Here is a 19,863-nt window from a genome sequence, read left to right as displayed (position 1 = left end):
TCATTTTTACTGTGTGCAGCTTTGGATACTCAGCAACAAAATGCATGCTTTCAGACTCTCTCCTATATTGTTGTTTAGGCAATGCTTTCAAAACAGGATGGATGTAGTAATCTTGAGTTTGACACCGAAAAAGTGGCTCAGAAAGCGAAGAAGAATGAGATGTTACTTCATTAGAGACTGAAAGTGATGACATTTTGTCAACTTAGTACCAATTACTCACCAGTGGTATGAGATAAATGCATCCACTGTGTTCCAGCCAGCTCCTTCAAGATTTATGTTCACAGGAAACAACTGTGAAATACATGGTCAGACTTCACAGCTACACAGAAACTACAAAATGTCTTCAAATTTCAGGATATTTTAGTCATAGTCCACTGTGCAAATTTACTCAGGATTTTATTACTGGTGATCTCCAAAATTTTGTAACTTGTTATTTTGACCCTTAAAAGCTGTCTTTATATGTCTGTAGGTAATGTCATTCATTATAGGAAGTTTTTCATTAGTAAAAAAAAATATTTTTGGAACATAATTTGAAAAAAAAATGTTAAGTTCAGGAGTTAAAAAGAATTTTTAAGAATGAAATTATTAGCTTAAAATCACATTTGGACAAGAAGACAGACTCAGTGAAAAAATGTTTCAAAAATAGGGTAGATGAAAAGTGTATGAACAGGGGATCATCACTGGACACTTGGATTCAAAATCTGTGAGATAGTGAAGATGAGATATAAAAATTATTTAATAAGGAGATGGAAGTCGAATTTGTTAATTCTTGTCAGGATAAGTCAGGAGTAATTGAGTTATGTTCTTGTAATGATCATACTGAACTTATTTATGAGGCAAATCTATCAAATTGTGTTGATATTCGAGATCTGGGGATTGAGCATAACGTTGTTGCTGTAAATATTGATACTTTTGATGATGTTGAAACAGGGTATGCACAATTAATGAATGAACTTCTGACAAAGTAGGTGACAGTGAGGATGAGTGTCGATTTGAAATGGAATGTAATACTAAGGTGCATGAGAAGTAATTAGTAAAAGTTAGTGTAAGTAATGTAAACATGAAATTTGAAAGGGTAAATAAGGTGCAAGTTGCTAAATTAAAGAAGCCTGTTGCTAAGTTACCAGCAGCAATTATGTCCAAATTGTTTGAAGTTGACACAGAAATACAGTTTGCAAAAAGTGATTTTCAGTGCAATGTACAGTAGGTATTTTTCAAGGTAGGTGTAAAATAAACTTTAGTGTGCTTGCAATGGTTAAAGGAATTGTTGTTGAAAATATCAAATGTTCGGTAGTTTTGTTGTGTTTTGCAGTGGAATGTCAGAAGTTTTGAAAAGTAGATGTGGAATTTGACACATCGATGCAAACCTAGAGGGGAAAGAGGGGGCACTGTAACTGCAGGCAATGAATAGGTACGAGGTTCACTGCTCTTTAGTGAATACATTATGTTGCAAGTAATGCCTCCCTGAGCTGTGTGATTTCATTCTTATTTTCTGGTGTCACTCTCTTCTCTGATTATTCTGTCTTTATGTCATAAGAAGAAAAAGACAATCATCCTCCACTATCTTCAAGTATACATAAACATGTAGAATGCCATTAACAGGAATTTTTGAGTGGCAATAGATACTAGTAGAGTATAAGGGGATGCAAGCCAAAGTTAACTAAAACTTTATGAGAAAATTTGTTGTGTTATGTTTTGAATTCAGTAATAATGAATTTTTTATGTCAGTAATGCCAAATCTATTTTAGCTAAAAAAGCAAATGTAAATGTGAAAGTCAGAAAAAATTATGAGAAATGCTAACTTCCAGAAAACATTGAAAACCTAATATGTGTATGGAACTCAGTGGAAATTTTTATAGCAACAGAAGGGAAAGATCTTTCAAATATATAATTCAGAGACATTTTTGTAGGTAGGTGAAACTGACAAGGTAGTTCTCTCACTGTGAAGTGTAATGTGATAGTGAAATGGTAACACTAAGGGTCAACCACAGCTAACCCAAGACGAGAAGACCTGATGTAATGATGGACAGGGACAATCAAGGATTATGGAGGATGGTTATAAAAAATCATACAAAATCAGTGGAACGAGTCACTCATGAGTTGCAAAGTCCAGCTAGCACAATGACTGTGCCTACAGAGTTAAGAAGAATGGGTTACAGTAGGCTATTTGACTGTTTCTTGGAAACTGCCTTAAATGGTTAATTATGGTATTTTATGCTCATAACACACTTTTTCCTTCTTGAATTTCAGTATTCTTTTATAAAAAACAGAAATTAAATTTAAATAATTTGAAAGCCTGCTAAAATGCTCCATTCAAGTCATGTGAAGACTGTGATGTCACTGACTAGCTTGTAGCTTCTACTGTCATAAAGCTTATTCGTGGAGATGTTTTGTTTTGGAATTTACATTTCAGAAGATGTACAAACACATCCATAAAACTCTTGAAAAATTGTTTTTGAGCATTTCAGAGAATGAGAAGATGCGTAAAATTTTGTTGCACTGCACTGCACTGCCTAAGTTCTCTTACCTAATTAAAAATGTCTTGAACTCTGAAGTAAACATTAATTTACCTCCAAGATGCACTTTCCCACTTTGACAAAGAAGGATAACATCACTCAACAAAATTACACTGTTAGTAAAAATTATTATTATAGTCACTTCTTTCGCACATCTTTCGTACCTCAGTTGGTTGAGTGGTGGACTATCAAATAGTGAAAAATGACATGCAGAGGTTCTTGGTTCGAATTTGGTGTGCACCAGTATTTTAACTTTTATAAAACAAATCAACAGTACTTTCATATGAAAGTCAAATCACAATTACAAAACTTCACTGCACCAATTAGAAACAGAGTATTATTATGTTTTCCTTCACATTTACATGCGCTTACATTTGCAAAAGCTGATCACACATGTGATGTTCAAAACAATATTTTCTAGTTAATGTGACAACACACATTTTACTTTATTAGAAACATTGTTATTTGTTATCTTCATACTGTCCAGATAGCATCCTTATTGTTTCAGCTTTTAAAGTTTAATCATCTTACATAAGATGAAGTTATGTCTGCTTCAGACACCAACATTAGTTGACACTCACAAACAACACATCCCTTACATTTGTGTTAGCTGCATGTTGTAAATGCTTTATATTTCTCAACAAAAGTTATTGTCCTACACCTCATTGTACTGTGGAAGCATGGTGATGTCTTCATCAGTAGCAATACTTTCCAAAAAAGGTAATTGTTTGCAAGCAAAGTTGTTCATTTCTCAGACTATGATTAATGTGAAGCTACATACAATACACTCCACCATCAAAACAACTGCTACAATGAGTTCTTATTAACACTATTCTCATTTTTCATATAAAAAATTTAAAAATGTATGACCCTTCCAGGATTCGAACGTGGGTTCTTTTACTCCATAGTTACAAGTGCCATATGTTGCACCACAGAGTCCATGCTTCTTGCCCTCCATCTGCTGAATATCTTGTAGAGCAGAATTCAGCATTAACATTTGCCAAGAATAATTTCACTGTGTTTTGGGTTGTATTTCATGACCAGTAGTCAACAATTTATATTTAAAATACAGAGACATTTACAAATGTCCCACAGTTCCTTAGTTTTGAGTGGGTTTAATGATGATGCAGGGAGCAGGGAAAAGAATGTCTGTCCTTGTACATATAGCTGGTCTAAATGAGTAGAGCATAAACGCATCAATTTTCATAAGGTTTCCAATATCAGCATTCACATAATTCTTTCTACTGTTGTAAATGCATTTTCCAATGTGTCAGCCAATAACAGAGTGTTTTTGATCACATGATCAAATCTTAATATTTAATGATTTTTTAAGGTTTAATTACACAGAAATAAGAGATATTTTGTAAGAATATTGACTGTAAATGCAATTTAAATCTTATATCACTCTGAATAACAATAATTCAAACCATATTTTTAACATAGGAAAACAGCCTATAGTCGAGCAGCCCCTCATAAGCCTCACACTTCTATAGCCAATGTTAAACAATGCTGGAGATGGTGCAAAGAGCAACACCAAGGGCAGTGGAGGACTGGAAATGAGCAATCTGGAGTAATGAATCACTCTAAACCTGTGGCAAACCAATATAAGGATTTGGGGTTGATGAATGCCTGAAGAGCATCAACTGCCATCATTTTTAGTGGTGTTACAGTATGGGGCGTTTACTGTGGTTAGGCTGTGGACCCCTTATTGCACACATTTCACAGCACTGTGTACAGCATATAGCAGTGCAATAGTTCAACATGATAACTGATTGCATCAACATGACTATACATCCTATCATAAAGCAGTGTCTGTGAGGCAATGGTTTGCAGACAGTAACATTCCAGAAATGGACTGGCCTGCCAAGAGTCCTGTCCTGAACCCAATGGAATATTAATTAGAATGATGACTTCACTCCAAACCTCAGTGTCCAATGTCACTACCTTCTCTTGTTTTGGCTCTTGAGGAAGAATGGGCTGTCATTCATGCACAGACATTGAGATGCCTCACTGAAATTGTCCCCAGCAGACTTCAACCCATCGTAAATGTGAAAGGTGCAAACACCCCTGGTTAGTGTCCACTAATAGCTGTCCTCATACTTTTGACCAAATAATGTATGAAAGTATTGCAGACACTCATCTTTTAGAAGTAAAGTTATCATTATGCAAAGGCATTGTGTAAAAATTTGTGGTGCTCTTTCATGATCATCTTGCAGATATCTCTTTAAAGAGTAATAGATCAGTTTCACAATATACATCTTCTCTAATGAATTTTTATCTAAATAATCCATCACAGTTCAAACAGAATAATACTATCCAAAATTGTAATATAAGCTATGAATATGACCTACATTAATATTTTTTTAAACTTGCCACTCACTAAAGAAAGAGTGAGTTACATTGTGATCAACATTTTGATTACCAGCTCAACGATGTAAATTGACTGACAACAGCTGTTGTTTACTTCCAGCACATATTTACTCTACACTTACTTTTTCAGTTGTTTATGTTTGAGAAATTGGTAAGTAGATGCTACTCTTTTATCCTGTTTCAAATGGGTCCATTTGCCCTCACAGCAAGATACTAGTGCTGTTTTGCAAGATAAGGTCCTTCCCACAATGTGGTCTCATTAATTTATGAGTAATCACAAAGGCTGTTTTACAAATACTCTTACCACAATCATTAAACATTTTTTGTGAATAAACATCATTTCCAGTGTACTATTCAATCGTGTTATTCTACCTTCCCAAATGAACTGTTAATCATCTCAGTTTGATTGTCTATTTGCTCTACTTTTGTATTTTTACATGTTGTTCTATGTAACACACTGTCACACTTCTTTTCTTTATTTTTTGAGGAAGATTGAGAAGCCTAATACTATTTAAATTTTAATGTTGAAGTGTTGATATTTTATAACTTTTAACTGCTTCAAATACAGTAAGTTACTTGTCTCACTGCCCTGTGCAGCCATTTTTTCACCTCAGCAGGACTACCAGTTAATTCAGACTTAAAAGTTCAGTTTGAAGTCCCAAACCATATGCTCCATCATTAATTCATTGCTTCTGTCAGACTCAACCAACTGCTTTTTGAAACACAGATTTATTTGCCATTGTTATCATAATATACGAGATGGTAACAGATAAAGCATGTTCTTGGAGTGGAAGGCCACAGTTCAATCCCAAATGTGGTTTAGTTTCTATTATATCTATATTCTCACTATAAGCTTCTGGAAGAAGTAGAAATAACTATTAAAATCAGGTTTTGATGTCACATTGTGCTTTTAGAAGATAGAACTATGTATCATAATTATTTTGATAATTATATGACTCTTGGGTTATTAAATTAAAACTTCAGTCCACCTACACATTAACGCCACATACATTTTAACTTTTATTCCAAGTTTCATCAAAAATAGAATTAATTATACCGCTATAAATACATATTATAATAAGAATGTTCACATGATGTTCTGTAAGCAACCAATAGTATTTATTTAACTTGAATGTGAATCAAACAAGTTGTTGTCTTACCTGAGATAATGGTCCACATTAAAATTGCAACAGAAAATACCTAAACTTACATGAAACAACTGCTGTTAATATTGTCAGCAATGAGCCCACAATATTTACCTGCATTTTATGTCTCCCATTTTACTAAAACTAACAGGCCTCTCTCTCTGCTTCCTACTTGCACGAATCAAATCTTTGGTGCCTTCCTTTCCTGATTCTTCTTCTTCCTCCTCACTGGAACTTGAAGATTCCTCATATGGAACACCATTTAATGAATCATCTGTGACGCCAATGTCCATTCCTTTTGACTGAAATCTGCAAGTAAATGTAAATAATTAGGTTGACATTGAATTAGTTGGTCATGCAAACACAATGTCTCTAATGGCTGAAGCAGTACCCAGTGTTCTGGTACCTTACATATTACATTTGCATAAAACACACAGAAACAGGATGGATGAAATCTCTCTTCTTCTGGTCAGGAAACTTCCCACTCCTTGGATGTGGCACACATCACTAAAAATAATCAAGGCAATTTTCTTTTGATATTTGTATACTTCGATATAAATCTCTTTTAACATGTGAAGTGCTGTATCAACAGTATCTATGTCAGCCATACATAGCGCACTGTGTGCTGCCCAATTCTTGGATGAAGATGCAGCTCTTAGATGAGCCACCCACAGTTATCATCATAAGTCACATTAGCTATAGGGTTCATTGCATTCCTATGGCTGTTGCTATGGATGGCACCATAGGATGCCACTATTGTTTCCATTCACTTTGTACCAATGTATCCATCAGTGTGTCTTCTTAAGATACTGCTCACAAAGTTCCACTTTCAGATATTGGAATCTCAGTGAGATTAAAATGAACAGTGCATGATGCTACTAATCTTCAGGCTATATTTTTACCCAACTGCAGTATGCACAACAAGCCTGTTGCCAACAGTGACTGATGCACAAATTCTGCAGGCCCAGTGCTGCCTCCTTCCTTCTGTTCCTTTGATGCAAAACACAAGGATTGGATGGAGTACAAGCTTCAACTTGAGCAGCACCTCTCAGGATACCAAATATCAGGTGATTCACAATGTCCTTTCCTTTTTTCTTGGGTAGGAGTGTCAATTTTCAGGCTATGTTGTAAGCTGTTCCTCCAGTTTGAGCCCCACACCCTACCCTATGAGAAAGTTGTTCGGAAATTAGATGAATTTTTTGATGCTCATATTCCTGTAGCTACTGCTCATTTCAAATTTTTTCATGCATGTCATCATAACAATTAAACTTACAATGAATGGATCACATACCCCAAGGGCATGAAGAGAAACTTTAGATTTAACTGCACTTGTGGAGCTTCTACTGAAGATGAAGAGCTTTGCAGTGCAGTGATTCTGAATCTGGATGGTAATAGAATATGAGGTGAGATATTGCATCACAAACTGTTCTCACTGATGTAATGAAAGTGAGTGAATCTCAGGAAATGCAAGACTTCATAGAACTAGACTTAATTGTGCCTGTTGTTTCAACACTGACCATGGACAGTTCTGAGCAGGTGCAGTTCTCCATGGTTCCTGGTGACAACAGCCACAAACAGTGGCACACACAGCACATGAGGCAACCAGCCTGTTCATCTACAGATTCACATGTTCTGAAATCTTGTGTTAAGTATTCTGTAATGCACAACTTCATAGAACTTCATAGACTGCTTCTTCCACAAAATGTAATGATGACACTGCCACAAGTCAGGGCACACAGAGCAAGTGTACTTGCACACACACACACACACACACACACACACACACACACACACAAAAAAAAAAAAAAAAAAAAAAAAAAAAAAAAAAAAAAACCTGTCCCGCATAAGTCTTTAACTTGAGATAACGGAAATCAATATGATCTCACATTCTACATTCCAAGTTCCACCCGCTTCTCCTGGCAATACTCCCAGTAACAATAAATGCAAGTGCAAGAATTGCAAAGCTACACACACACACACAGAGAGAGAGAGAGAGAGAGAGAGAGAGAGAGAGGGAGGAAAATTTTAACTTTGCTCAGTCGCATCAGCTCTCCTCAAATGGACAAACACCACAATGTCAGTCAATCACAATTAAGATGAAGGCAGTTATCCAAAATTTGGAACTGACAGTCATATTCAGTGGACTAGTCACAAACTGTTCATATCTTCACAGATTTGCAATTAAACCATGCCATTTCAGTTAGACGTTGGTGCTTAGTTACATTAATTAATCAGAATACATACAAGCAATTAGGATACCCTACACTACAGAAATCACATCTGCATCGTAAAGCCTACAATGGCTAAAGTATCTTGTTCTCAGGATAAGCACATCAGTGACAGTCATGGTGGGTCGATCATGGTCTAGTCACAAAAATTTTGTTGTGGATGCTTTTGATTCATTTGATCTGGATATTCAAGATAATATGCTTGCTATCACTTCTCAAGTTTTCATGTCAGTATTCAGCAGCTGTGTGACTAATAACTACATTTAATGATGCACTGGAACACACAAAGAATTTTCAAGTTCAAAGACAATGTTCAACCAATTTATTACTGTGCACTTTTAGTACATAACACTATTCATGATGAAGTCACTTCTGAACTCAACAGATAGGAAAAATCTGGTGTCTTGTAACACTTTTCTGCAAGCCAATGGGCAACTCCTCTCATCATCACTTGAAAATCAAATGGAGCAATCTGACTTCCCACATACCTTAAAGAAACATGCTCAGATGGTTATTGATTCTTCGCCACTACTCTGTATTGTGGAGGTTATGGATTGCCTAGCAGAATGATGATTCTCTGCCAGAATTGATTTAGCAAATGCTTACCCACAACTTCTGCTGGATAATGAAACAAAGAAATTTCTAGTGAGCAATACACACTTTGGCTTTTGGCAGTTCCACCACCTTCGCTTTCAAAGTGCATCTGCTCCTGTGTTGTTTCCACATTTTCTCAAACATGTGATGCCAAAAGTTCCATCCTATTCAAATTATGTGGATGCATCATTGTGTCCAAACAAACACCAGAACAGCATCTCTAAAATTATCTTTTTTGTGTTTTAATCAATGCAGGACTCAGGGCCATCTGTAGAAATATTCATTCTTCACTTCAGAAACTGAATATTTGGGACATGTCATTGATGCCTATGGTACTAAACCATCAACTAAGCACTTAGAGGCCATCTGGAAATTACTTTTCCCTAAAAATGTTTGTACACTACAAGCTGTTCTAGGAAAACTTATTTACTTCATTAAATTGATTTCAAACATAGCACAAATTGCTGCTCCTTTTCATTACCTCTGACACAAAAATTTTCCTTTCCAATGGACTGGGGAATGTGAACAATCATTTCAGAAGTTGAAAAATGCATTGCTCACTCACTCTTGTCTTATTCATTATGATATGCACAGACCATCAGTGCTTGCAGTTAATGCATCTTCACATGGAATTGGGATGGTTTTATCTCACAATGTTGGAAACACTGAACACCACACAGCATTCACACCTAAAACATTGAACAAGGTCAAGGACAACTACAGTCAGCTCGAAAAGGAACCTTAGCCATCATATATGGCCTCACAAAATTTCATCAACATAAGCATGCCGGAAATTTTTTCTCATGACTGATCATAAGCCTTTAACTGCACTCCTTCATCTAGTGAAATATGTCCCCAATCATAAACTGCACAAGCTACAATGGTGGTCACTACACATTTTGCACCAAGAATGTTTCAATTGATTCCATCTGATGGTTCTTGGCAACAAATTAATACTGATCTTGCCACTCCTTTTTGAAACACCTGGTGGCTAATTATTGTCAGTGCCTACAGTAAATACCCTTTTATCATTGCCATGAATTTTACAACCTGAACTATCACTAAAAAAGCACCCACATTTGTCTTTTGTTTAGCACTCTTGCTTCAAACAATCATTTTCTGAAGTTTTTCTCATTTGAATTCCAACAATTTTGCCAACAGAATGGGATTTAACATATACAGACGGTTCTGTTATATCCTCTATCAGACAGTGAAACCAGGCATTCTGTTTGCACTTTCCAGACTCAGACACCTATACTTAATGTTTCACATTGATGGAAAATCTCATTGTTTCTCGGCACATTTCACACTATGCGTTTTCCTGACACTTTGTCAGTGGAACTGTTACATAGTCATTATCATTGCTCTTTGCTCCATGTATTTCACCCTTGGGACTTTGCTTCAGATGCAAACTTTGCAGTGAAGTTTCACATGAATGACAACTTTTTATCATGTATATAACAATCCCCAGAAATGGGACTCTGGCATCATCACTTAAGACATCTGGCCTAGCTCAGTATATGGTTCGTGGCAAAATAAGCACCCATTGACAGTGACAAAATCAACTTCATTTTGACATGTTACCTGCTGCTCCTGAGCAGCCTTTGCTTGTGCCTGACATTCGGATCCATATGTCAATGGTCGACTCTTCTATGGAGGTCAAACCTTGCATGCCTGTGTCACAGCCATCCCACCCACTACTGCTCACAGCAATTTCAATGATGGAAATCAAGCCTGCTTCAGCATCAAAGTCTGTGGCATTGCCAGCAGCGTCAATGCTATGCACACTGGCAACACCATTGCTGTACCCAGCTGTGCCGCTGGATGGACACAATGCCACCAGTGTTTTGGCAGATATTCCCAGCATTTACATGGTGAATGTCAGGATGACAGACCTTCTGCTTTCTGTTAAGGTAAGATTCTATCCATGCAACAGAGATGTGATTAATGCCATATCACTTCAGTTTGCCAAGTATAATTTTAGGATCCATGTATCTGAAGGCTTTGACAAGATCACAAAATATATCAACAGCATAATTTTTCTTGTTTAGCTCTGCTAGAAGTTCATTTGTGAGGCCTTTTAGGCTTTCTCTATGGAGAATACTTTACAAGAACCAAAAAGAGAAGGAGTTAATGAGTTCTGCTCAGTTAGATGAAAGAGTATTCTATCATAGGTCACTTTTTTTAACCCTTTTGAAAAGAATGGAAAGTGTGACATAGGTCTGTAATTAGAGCTGTTTTGCTTATGTCCAGTTTTATAGATGGATGTTACTACAGAATATTTAAGTCCATAAGGAAATATGTCCTGAGTCATTGATCAATCACAAAAGATCACTTCAGGGTAATGCAGTCAAGTCAGCACAAGATTTTAGTATTCTACAAGAACCATCATTTGCTTCTTTATTAGTAGGTGCAAAGTTTGCTGCCACTGTAAGGAATTAATCTTTGAATTTGATGGCCAATAATTTCAAAGTGGCACCATCTCTACTGGTGGCCTGTAAACAGCCAGTGTTACAATGTCACACACAAAATTTACCAGCTCTTTTGTATAGAAAAATGTGATTTTTATGGAAAGAAATAGGAACCAGGGAGAATGTGTGTGTGTGTGTGTGTGTGTGTGTGTGTGTGTGTGTGTGTGTGTGTGTGTGTGTGTGTTTCAGGAGTGCCCTTGGGGTTTAAAATGGATTATTACATGGATTTGAAGTTGTGAGGGTACTTACTAATGACCTATTAAACAACAAAATAAATGAAGAAGAAGAAAAAGAGAAGACTGAATGTATCTCATTATTTTCAGGCAGTGAATCAAAGAAGGTTTTTGTGAAAATTCACCATCAAATTCATTCTATGGATGTTAAACTATGATGAATACCTATTAATTTTAAGAGACTGACAGAGACAACAATGAACAAAAAATACAAAACAGTTCTCAACATCCAAATCCAAAAATAACAGTTAGTTACATGCTATATACAGAATGAATGAGAGGAAGCAGAAGAGAAACAAAATATGCCTTTTAAAACATATCTATGATGGAAGTCAACTGTTTAAAACAAAAGAAAAAGTATTACTGTCACAGAAAACTATTATTATTCATTTATATTCTGCTTAAAAAAAGATACAAACCACACACACACACAGAAGCTGCCAAAACTGGAGTCACAAAACTTCGAACATAAAGTATAGTTTTCTAGAGAAAGAAACACAATATTTGTTATCGTAAGGTGCAATTTAATGTTTGTGGAATTATCTTTTCCATAAAATTATGGAAATTCCTGGATTTTCAACTAAGGGTAACCTTCATATTCTCAAAAAATTATATAATATAATAAACCTACCTTGCCAATTTGCTCAAAATGCTTGGAGATCGCTTGACGCTCACATTGCTTGGAGAACGTTCAATTTCATTTGATTCAGATTCAGATCTCTCAAAAACTTGGTACCTGGACTTCAGGTTTAAAGCAGCAAGCTCTTCCAGTCCAAGATCAGGCTTATCAGAAGCTTGCAAGAGACAAAAAAAATGTTATTATGTTTTCTGGCATGAATTGACAATTTGAATTTACAATTTGATGGAAGAAAGTAATAACTGCAGTATTTAATGAGCACATACAAAACTAAATATTATAGCCTATTGCATTATCTATAGGTAATAGGTATAATGAAAAATAACTTTTAATTTAAATCTTCATGTAGAAGATTATTTATGTGCAAATACAATTCAGTATTACATGAATTATGGAGTCCTCCTGTCTCCTTTTTTGCAAAACAATATTGCACTAAAATTTTTGTGGTGCAGCATTATGAGAAGTTCTCTCTATGAAAAAGTACTTTTATACTAAGTGAATGAAATAAAATTCTACAGTAAACAAAAAGGAAGAGCCTGTCAGTGAAGGGCTAATTTATGGAACAAAGCAATTGCTGATAAAGAGAGGAAATTCAAATAATATCCTAACAACTTAGAGAAGCAGCGGAAGCTTTTAGAAAATGCAAAAATCCTGTGGCCATCATGAGTATACCTTGCATTTACAAGAGTAATTACATGAAAAATGCATGAAAGTCACTGAGTAGTCAGGCCTCAAAATTCAGATGTACATAACACTAAGGGAAATAGTGTCAAACTGAATCAAACTATTTACAGCCTTTTTGGATCTAGGACTATAGAGTGCCTACAAATCAAAAGAAGTAGTGCTGTTTCTTATTGAAATGTTAAAGGACCTTTTCTATCCACTGTATTCGAGAATTGTGTTGTGTTTTAGGACACTCAACATGGAGGGCATCAGCATTCATCCTTAAATATTTCTGATTGAGAGCAGTTAAAATAAATTAAATTTGTAAACAAAAATGACAAAAAGCAGCCACTCAGTTGTAGCTTAAGGGCATGTAAACCTGTGGGAAGAAGTGGGTGACTTTTGCTTTCTACATGGTTGTTGTGAGAGTGTGTACTTACATTAGGAAAAGAGTGGTACCATGAAACCTAGTATCATGTCTGTCCTACTATATGATTCTGTGTACCACATACCTCTATAGATGATTGGTTGTCATTGCAGATTTCTCTAGAATTTCTATTGTAATAATTAAAACTTATGGTTTATAAAATAATGAAATTAAGTCTTAAAACACAGATCACCACTATGAACACGCATGCAGATACACACTGAACATTTAATTAATAAATGGTTATGATATATCATAACACACAGAACATTCCAAGTCTAAACAAAATGCTAAGAGTTAGTATTCATATGAGATGACATATTGTCTTGAGAGATCCCACAACAGTATAATTAAAAATATATATATTTGCTGTAAAAGTCTCAGCTGCAAATCATCACAAATGATCATTAGTTTTGATCACCTAATAATCATCTCCAGTTCTAAAAATAAAAATAATACTTTAATAAGTATCTTTTCAAGTAGATAAAATAGACTGTAAATTTTTAAAATTGAAATTTCTTAAAATTCCGCCAGATTAAGCATGAATTATGAAACAAAGAAGAGTCATAAACTGTAAAATAAGAGGGACAGCATTATAGCAGACTTCCAAGGGGTCGGAAGGGGGGGAGGGGGGCAGGGAAGGTGGGACCGATACAACCCAGAATTGTATAACACTGAATGGTGCTACAAATCTGCTTATAGTGCTGTTCCTCTTATTTTACAGCTAATGACTATGGTCGTTTACAAAACTTTGACAACTCATGATTAACCTGATAGAATTTTTTAAAAAAATGAATATTTTCAATCTATTTTATTTACTCAGGTAGATGTTTTAATTTTATTTTTAGATCTGAAGATGATCACTGAGTGATTGAAACTAGCTATCATATGCGACAATTTGCAACTGAGACTGTAACAGTTAATATTCAAATGTAAGTGTATGGTTGATCTGTGTGATAAACCATACACTTACATTTGAATAATTCGGTAAACTTGCCATTTGACAATAGCTTTAAAAAAGCTTTTCTTTTCCACTATTATATAGGGGATACTGTCAATATGTTTGTTTAGATCAAGGATAGCCCTCTGTCAGTGCATAAAATATAAACAATTAAAATAGGTTTCACTGAAAACAGTATATCACAAGTGCCACACACAGATTTGACCTCCCACTAGGGCAAGAACCTTTGCATCAGATGTCAATGCAGTTTGACTAATATGTAGCTACATCAGAACAACACTGCTCTCTATGGCTGGAGGAAGGTAGCACATGTGTTTGTAAAAGGCTTCATGTTTCAAAGATTATTGTACTTCACACCCAACAATATACACTCCTGGAAATGGAAAAAAGAACACATTGACACCGGTGTGTCAGGCCCACCATACTTGCTCCGGACACTGCGAGAGGGCTGTACAAGCAATGATCACACGCACGGCACAGCGGACACACCAGGAACCGCGGTGTTGGCCGTCGAATGGCGCTAGCTGCGCAGCATTTGTGCACCGCCGCCGTCAGTGTCAGCCAGTTTGCCGTGGCATACGGAGCTCCATCGCAGTCTTTAACACTGGTAGCATGCCGCGACAGCGTGGACGTGAACCGTATGTGCAGTTGACGGACTTTGAGCGAGGGCGTATAGTGGGCATGCGGGAGGCCGGGTGGACGTACCGCCGAATTGCTCAACACGTGGGGCGTGAGGTTTCCACAGTACATCGATGTTGTCGCCAGTGGTCGGCGGAAGGTGCACGTGCCCGTCGACCTGGGACCGGACCGCAGCGACGCACGGATGCACGCCAAGACCGTAGGATCCTACGCAGTGCCGTAGGGGACCGCACCGCCATTTCCCAGCAAATTAGGGACACTGTTGCTCCTGGGGTATCGGCGAGGACCTTTCGCAACCGTCTCCATGAAGCTGGGCTACGGTCCCGCACACCGTTAGGCCGTCTTCCCCTCACGCCCCAACATCGTGCAGCCCGCCGCCAGTGGTGTCGCGACAGGCGTGAATGGAGGGACGAATGGAGACGTGTCGTCTTCAGCGATGAGAGTCGCTTCTGCCTTGGTGCCAATGATGGTCGTATGCGTGTTTGGCGCCGTGAAGGTGAGCGCCACAATCAGGACTGCATACGACCGAGGCACACAGGGCCAACACCCAGCATCATGGTGTGGGGAGCGGTCTCCTACACTGGCCGTACACCACTGGTGATCGTCGAGGGGACACTGAATAGTGCACGGTACATCCAAACTGTCATCGAACCCATCGTTCTACCATTCCTAGACCGGCAAGGGAACTTGCTGTTCCAACAGGACAATGCACATCAGCATGTATCCCGTGCCACCCAACATGCTCTAGAAGGTGTAAGTCAACTACCCTGGCCAGCATGCCAGCATGCTCTGTCCCCCATTGAGCATGTTTGGGACTGGATGAAGCGTCGTCTCACGCGGTCTGCACGTCCAGCACGAACGCTGGTCCAACTGAGGCGCCAGGTGGAAATGGCATGGCAAGCCGTTCCACAGGACTACATCCAGCATCTCTACGATCGTCTCCATGGGAGAATAGCAGCCTGCATTGCTGCGAAAGGTGGATATACACTGTACTAGTGCCGACATTGTGCATGCTCTGTTGCCTGTGTCTATGTGCCTGTGGTTCTGTCAGTGTGATCATGTGATGTATCTGACCCCAGGAATGTGTCAATAAAGTTTCCCCTTCCTGGGACAATGAATTCACGGTGTTCTTATTTCAATTTCCAGGAGTGTATTTTTCTTTGACAAATGGCCCTTTGGCTCAACAGAAAGATAGGCGCATACAGAGTGGTAGCATGCTCTCCTGTTGTCAATTTGCCAAAAGTCTCTTTTGTTGCTTTATCAGCAACCAACAGAATGTCACTGCCATTCAAAGCTATTATAACTGGTAAATTATTTAATGCATATTTTGAACAATTTTCTCTGCTAGATTGATGTAATGCACAGCACTAAGGAAACTGGAACAAATGAAGAATTTCATGCCTCATCTGATCCAGTGATTTCAGTATCACATGGTATTCAGGGTTAAAGACTTTTAAGAAGCCATCTTCCTAATGAATTTACATAGTCAGGCAGACCTACTGCACAGTCTAGGCTACTTCCCTTGTAAGATTGATTGTGTGTGCAATTTTCAAATCAAGATACTCTTTTAAAATAACATAAAATCTAACCAAGAAAAAAGATTTGGACTAAATTTTTTACTGTACCACAGTAAACTTAAAATACCCAGAGTCCTTCTAGTAATAATGCTATGGAGCGAATCAAATTCTGAGATGTTACATTAAAGTCCACCTGTCTCTGTAGTCAAGGTCACTAATGTACTTCTGTTAGATGGCACTCAGCTCTGGGGTGTGTTAGTTTGAATCCTGGTGGTGGAAAATTATCATGGTCAATATTTGGCTACAAGGGGAGGAGACATGGTTGCTGATCACCAGTCTTTACACCAACATCCTGGATTAAATTCCAGACTTCTTCACAGTATCTAATAAAGTGAGGGTATAGGACATTGTTGACGGTAATCAGTTTGTCAGATGGTGATGTTAAGCTCAGCAGCACCCTTAGTGATGTTTGGAAGGAGTATCCTAGGTGCTGGGACTGGATTTCACCCTCCCCCTTTCCTTCATCCACAAAAACACATACCAAACACTCCCTGCCATGTACTCAACACAGTCATCTACACAGCACAGATACACATTTGCCTCTTCATAACAGGTTGAAGGAAGACAATGATAAACCACATCCACCCAAGAGTAGTGACTGATTAATCCTATATCTGCTCCCCTGCATTCATTTCCTGAGTATGAAATTACTTTGACTTAGACATTGAAGTCCGTTAGATATTGCCTTGTCTGAGGCATTACAGCTTTTGGATTTTATGTTTGTAAGTACTACATACAGGACCAGGCACCTAATTCATAAACAGGAAACTGCACAATAGTTCAAAAGTTATATGCATATTGCATCGTAAGGCTCACCAACATCAGCACACAGATAGGGGCAGTGCCAATTTTAACCATGTTAAAGTTAAAGAAATTATTTTAATGAGCTACTGACAGTAAACATTAGCTTATCTCAGTTATTTCAAAGTTTGTTTCCTGTAAGACATAATTTTCAGTGATCGAATGAAAATGAGAACAGTGACAAATTTTGGAGGATTTCATTTCTTAAAGTGTCAGTCATCAATAGCATTTGTGACCATTAAACTTCTATAATTTCTTGACAAAACATTTGTAAACATTCATTGCACAATAATTTTTAAAAATGGGGTCACATTACTACAATGCTGGAATTTTTGCGACATTCAACACTTAGCTGAAAAATGAAATATTTAATGCTAACAACATTTTATCAATTAAACATCTAAATAAGCTGAGTGCTTTTGAAGTTTTAATTTTATGGTCACTGAAATAAGGCAGCCAACAGCGTTTTTCATAAAATATAAAACCAAGGAATCTCACTGACTTCTTAGGAGTCGTGGGTGCAGGTCAAGAATGTTAAAAATACAGTACCCATATATATGATTAACATTTACACAAACAGATCTGTCCATGGTAAACTTCAAACCAGTATTCTTGGTCCATACCTTCAGCCAATTCAGTGTCAGTTGAAGCTGATGAGTTGTAATATGTCTAAAGTATAGTTAATTAAGAAAGGATTTTAATAAGTGGGAATCCATAGTTATAAAGGTGACAAAAGAAATTGCATCTCCAAACTGGAAGTAACTCGAAGTATTACTTGTTTGCAGAGCACTCACATGACTGCTGCTAATCGTCTACTCAAAAGGATTACCCACTCAGCTGGTAAGTGTCACATTGTGAAAACTACTTTCATACTATAAAGACAGGAATTCTTTGATTCCCTTTAAGAGACATGGTATTGTCATTGTCAAATTTTTTGTCAAAAAACCCCAGGAAGATTTCTTTGGATTAGGAATTCAGTTAATGAAGGGTACCATACTGAATACTGCTGGATATGAAGGATGTATTCTTTTTTACAAACAATACAGACTTCAATTTCCACTCAGAGAAGAAATCCTAGTTGATTTCAAGTTCAGCCTTCTCTTTTTTGGCAGCTATAGTTTTTGCAGTGATGTGTGGTGGTGTGCTAAAGAACCTTTTTCCTGTATAATTGCTACTGTTGCCATAAAGGGGGAAAGAAGGTAAAGATAAACTTCACAGGAAGATCTTTTGGCAATGAGTAATGTTACAGATTTGAGTTGGAGGTGCTAGTGAACAAGGTCGATCATACAGAACCATTCATCATACACAAAAGAAGACAGTCTTTCCTGATACATCTAAAATTTATTACCACCTCCCTTTCACCTGGAACACTTCTTGTCAGAACTGATGCGACCTCACTTTAAACAGGCCACAGCCACAGAATACTACTTCTCAGCCACAGAATACTACTTCTCCCAACAGCCACATGACAGTCTTCCTAAAACTTCATTTATTATCACTCTATCTAACCTACAACTGCTATGGGAACCAAGAGGGCACTGTCTTATGCCAAAGTTTTCATTGGGCACAAGGAAAAGGCATTCCTGAGGCACAGAAGCTTGGCCCCCTGGCCTAGTACAGATTTATTGATGACATCTTTGTTATCTGCACTCATAATGAAAAACTCCTCTTCTTACTGAAACAACCTAACTCCTTTTGCCAGATCAAATTCCCATGTCCTTTTCCAAATCCAAAGCCATCTTCCAAGATGTTGACCTCCATCTCATTAAATCCCACATCCAAACCACAATCCACATAAAACCAACAAACAAGCAATAAGATCTAAAAAAACGTTTTGATTACCACCTCAAGCTCCTGATAATAGTCTTCATTTAACAACCAATTTTGGTCAACAGACCATCATCAGGTTCTTAAAAACACTTACAGCATCATTTTAGGCAAATACAAAATCACTGACATCGGATAATAAAACCATGAATTTGTCACTGTTGTCAAATCACAATACAAATTACATCAAAATGGCACAAATAGCTCTAAGCACTATGGGACTTAACATCTGAGATCATCAGTCCCCTAGACTTAGAACTACTTAAACCTTAATAACCTAAGGACATCACACACATCCATGCCTGAGACAGGATTTGAACCTATGACCGTAGCAGCAGTGCGGTTCCGGACTGAAGTGCCTAGAATCACTCAGCCACAGCAGCTGACCAAATTACATCATCAATAAATTAACTGTACTAGGCAGTGCTGCATTCTTTCATGTTAAACAATTGTTAGCAATCAGCCTTAATGCTATGAATGGATGCATACCACATACCTATGTGGTATGCAGTATGCATTCATTCGTAGCATTAAAAGTGATTGCTCATGTAACATGAAAGAGTGTACTGCCTATCAGAGTTTATATATTGACAATGTAATTTATATTATGATAAAACAATAGTGACAAATTCATGGTTCTATTATCTGATGTCAGTGATTTTATATTCACCTAATATGATGCTGTAAATGCTTTTAAGAACTTGATGATGGAAAACTGGTTGTTAACTAAAGAATTTTATCAGCTTCTTGATGTGGTAATCATGACATTTTTCA

The 19,863-nt window shown here is 37.2% G+C and overlaps 1 protein-coding gene across 4 annotated transcripts in view; it reads right to left on the bottom strand.

The window, feature by feature from the left end:
* The window catches only part of LOC126183575 (LIM domain and actin-binding protein 1), a 216,577-nt gene that overhangs the window by 63,395 nt on the left and 133,319 nt on the right, over window positions 1–19,863 (bottom strand). For all 4 annotated transcript variants that reach the window (XM_049925669.1, XM_049925670.1, XM_049925671.1 and 1 more), the window contains 2 exons: window positions 12,189–12,351; window positions 6,146–6,340 (listed from right to left, as the gene is read on the bottom strand). In XM_049925669.1, coding sequence (XP_049781626.1) covers window positions 6,146–6,340; window positions 12,189–12,351 — 358 coding nt within the window. The remainder of the gene's footprint in view (window positions 1–6,145; window positions 6,341–12,188; window positions 12,352–19,863) is intronic.

This window comes from Schistocerca cancellata, chromosome 4 (assembly GCF_023864275.1).
Source record: "Schistocerca cancellata isolate TAMUIC-IGC-003103 chromosome 4, iqSchCanc2.1, whole genome shotgun sequence".
Lineage (NCBI taxonomy): Eukaryota > Metazoa > Arthropoda > Insecta > Orthoptera > Acrididae > Schistocerca > Schistocerca cancellata.
The sequence above is the reverse complement of the archived record's forward strand: the minus strand, read 5'-3'. Positions and strand labels throughout refer to the sequence as shown.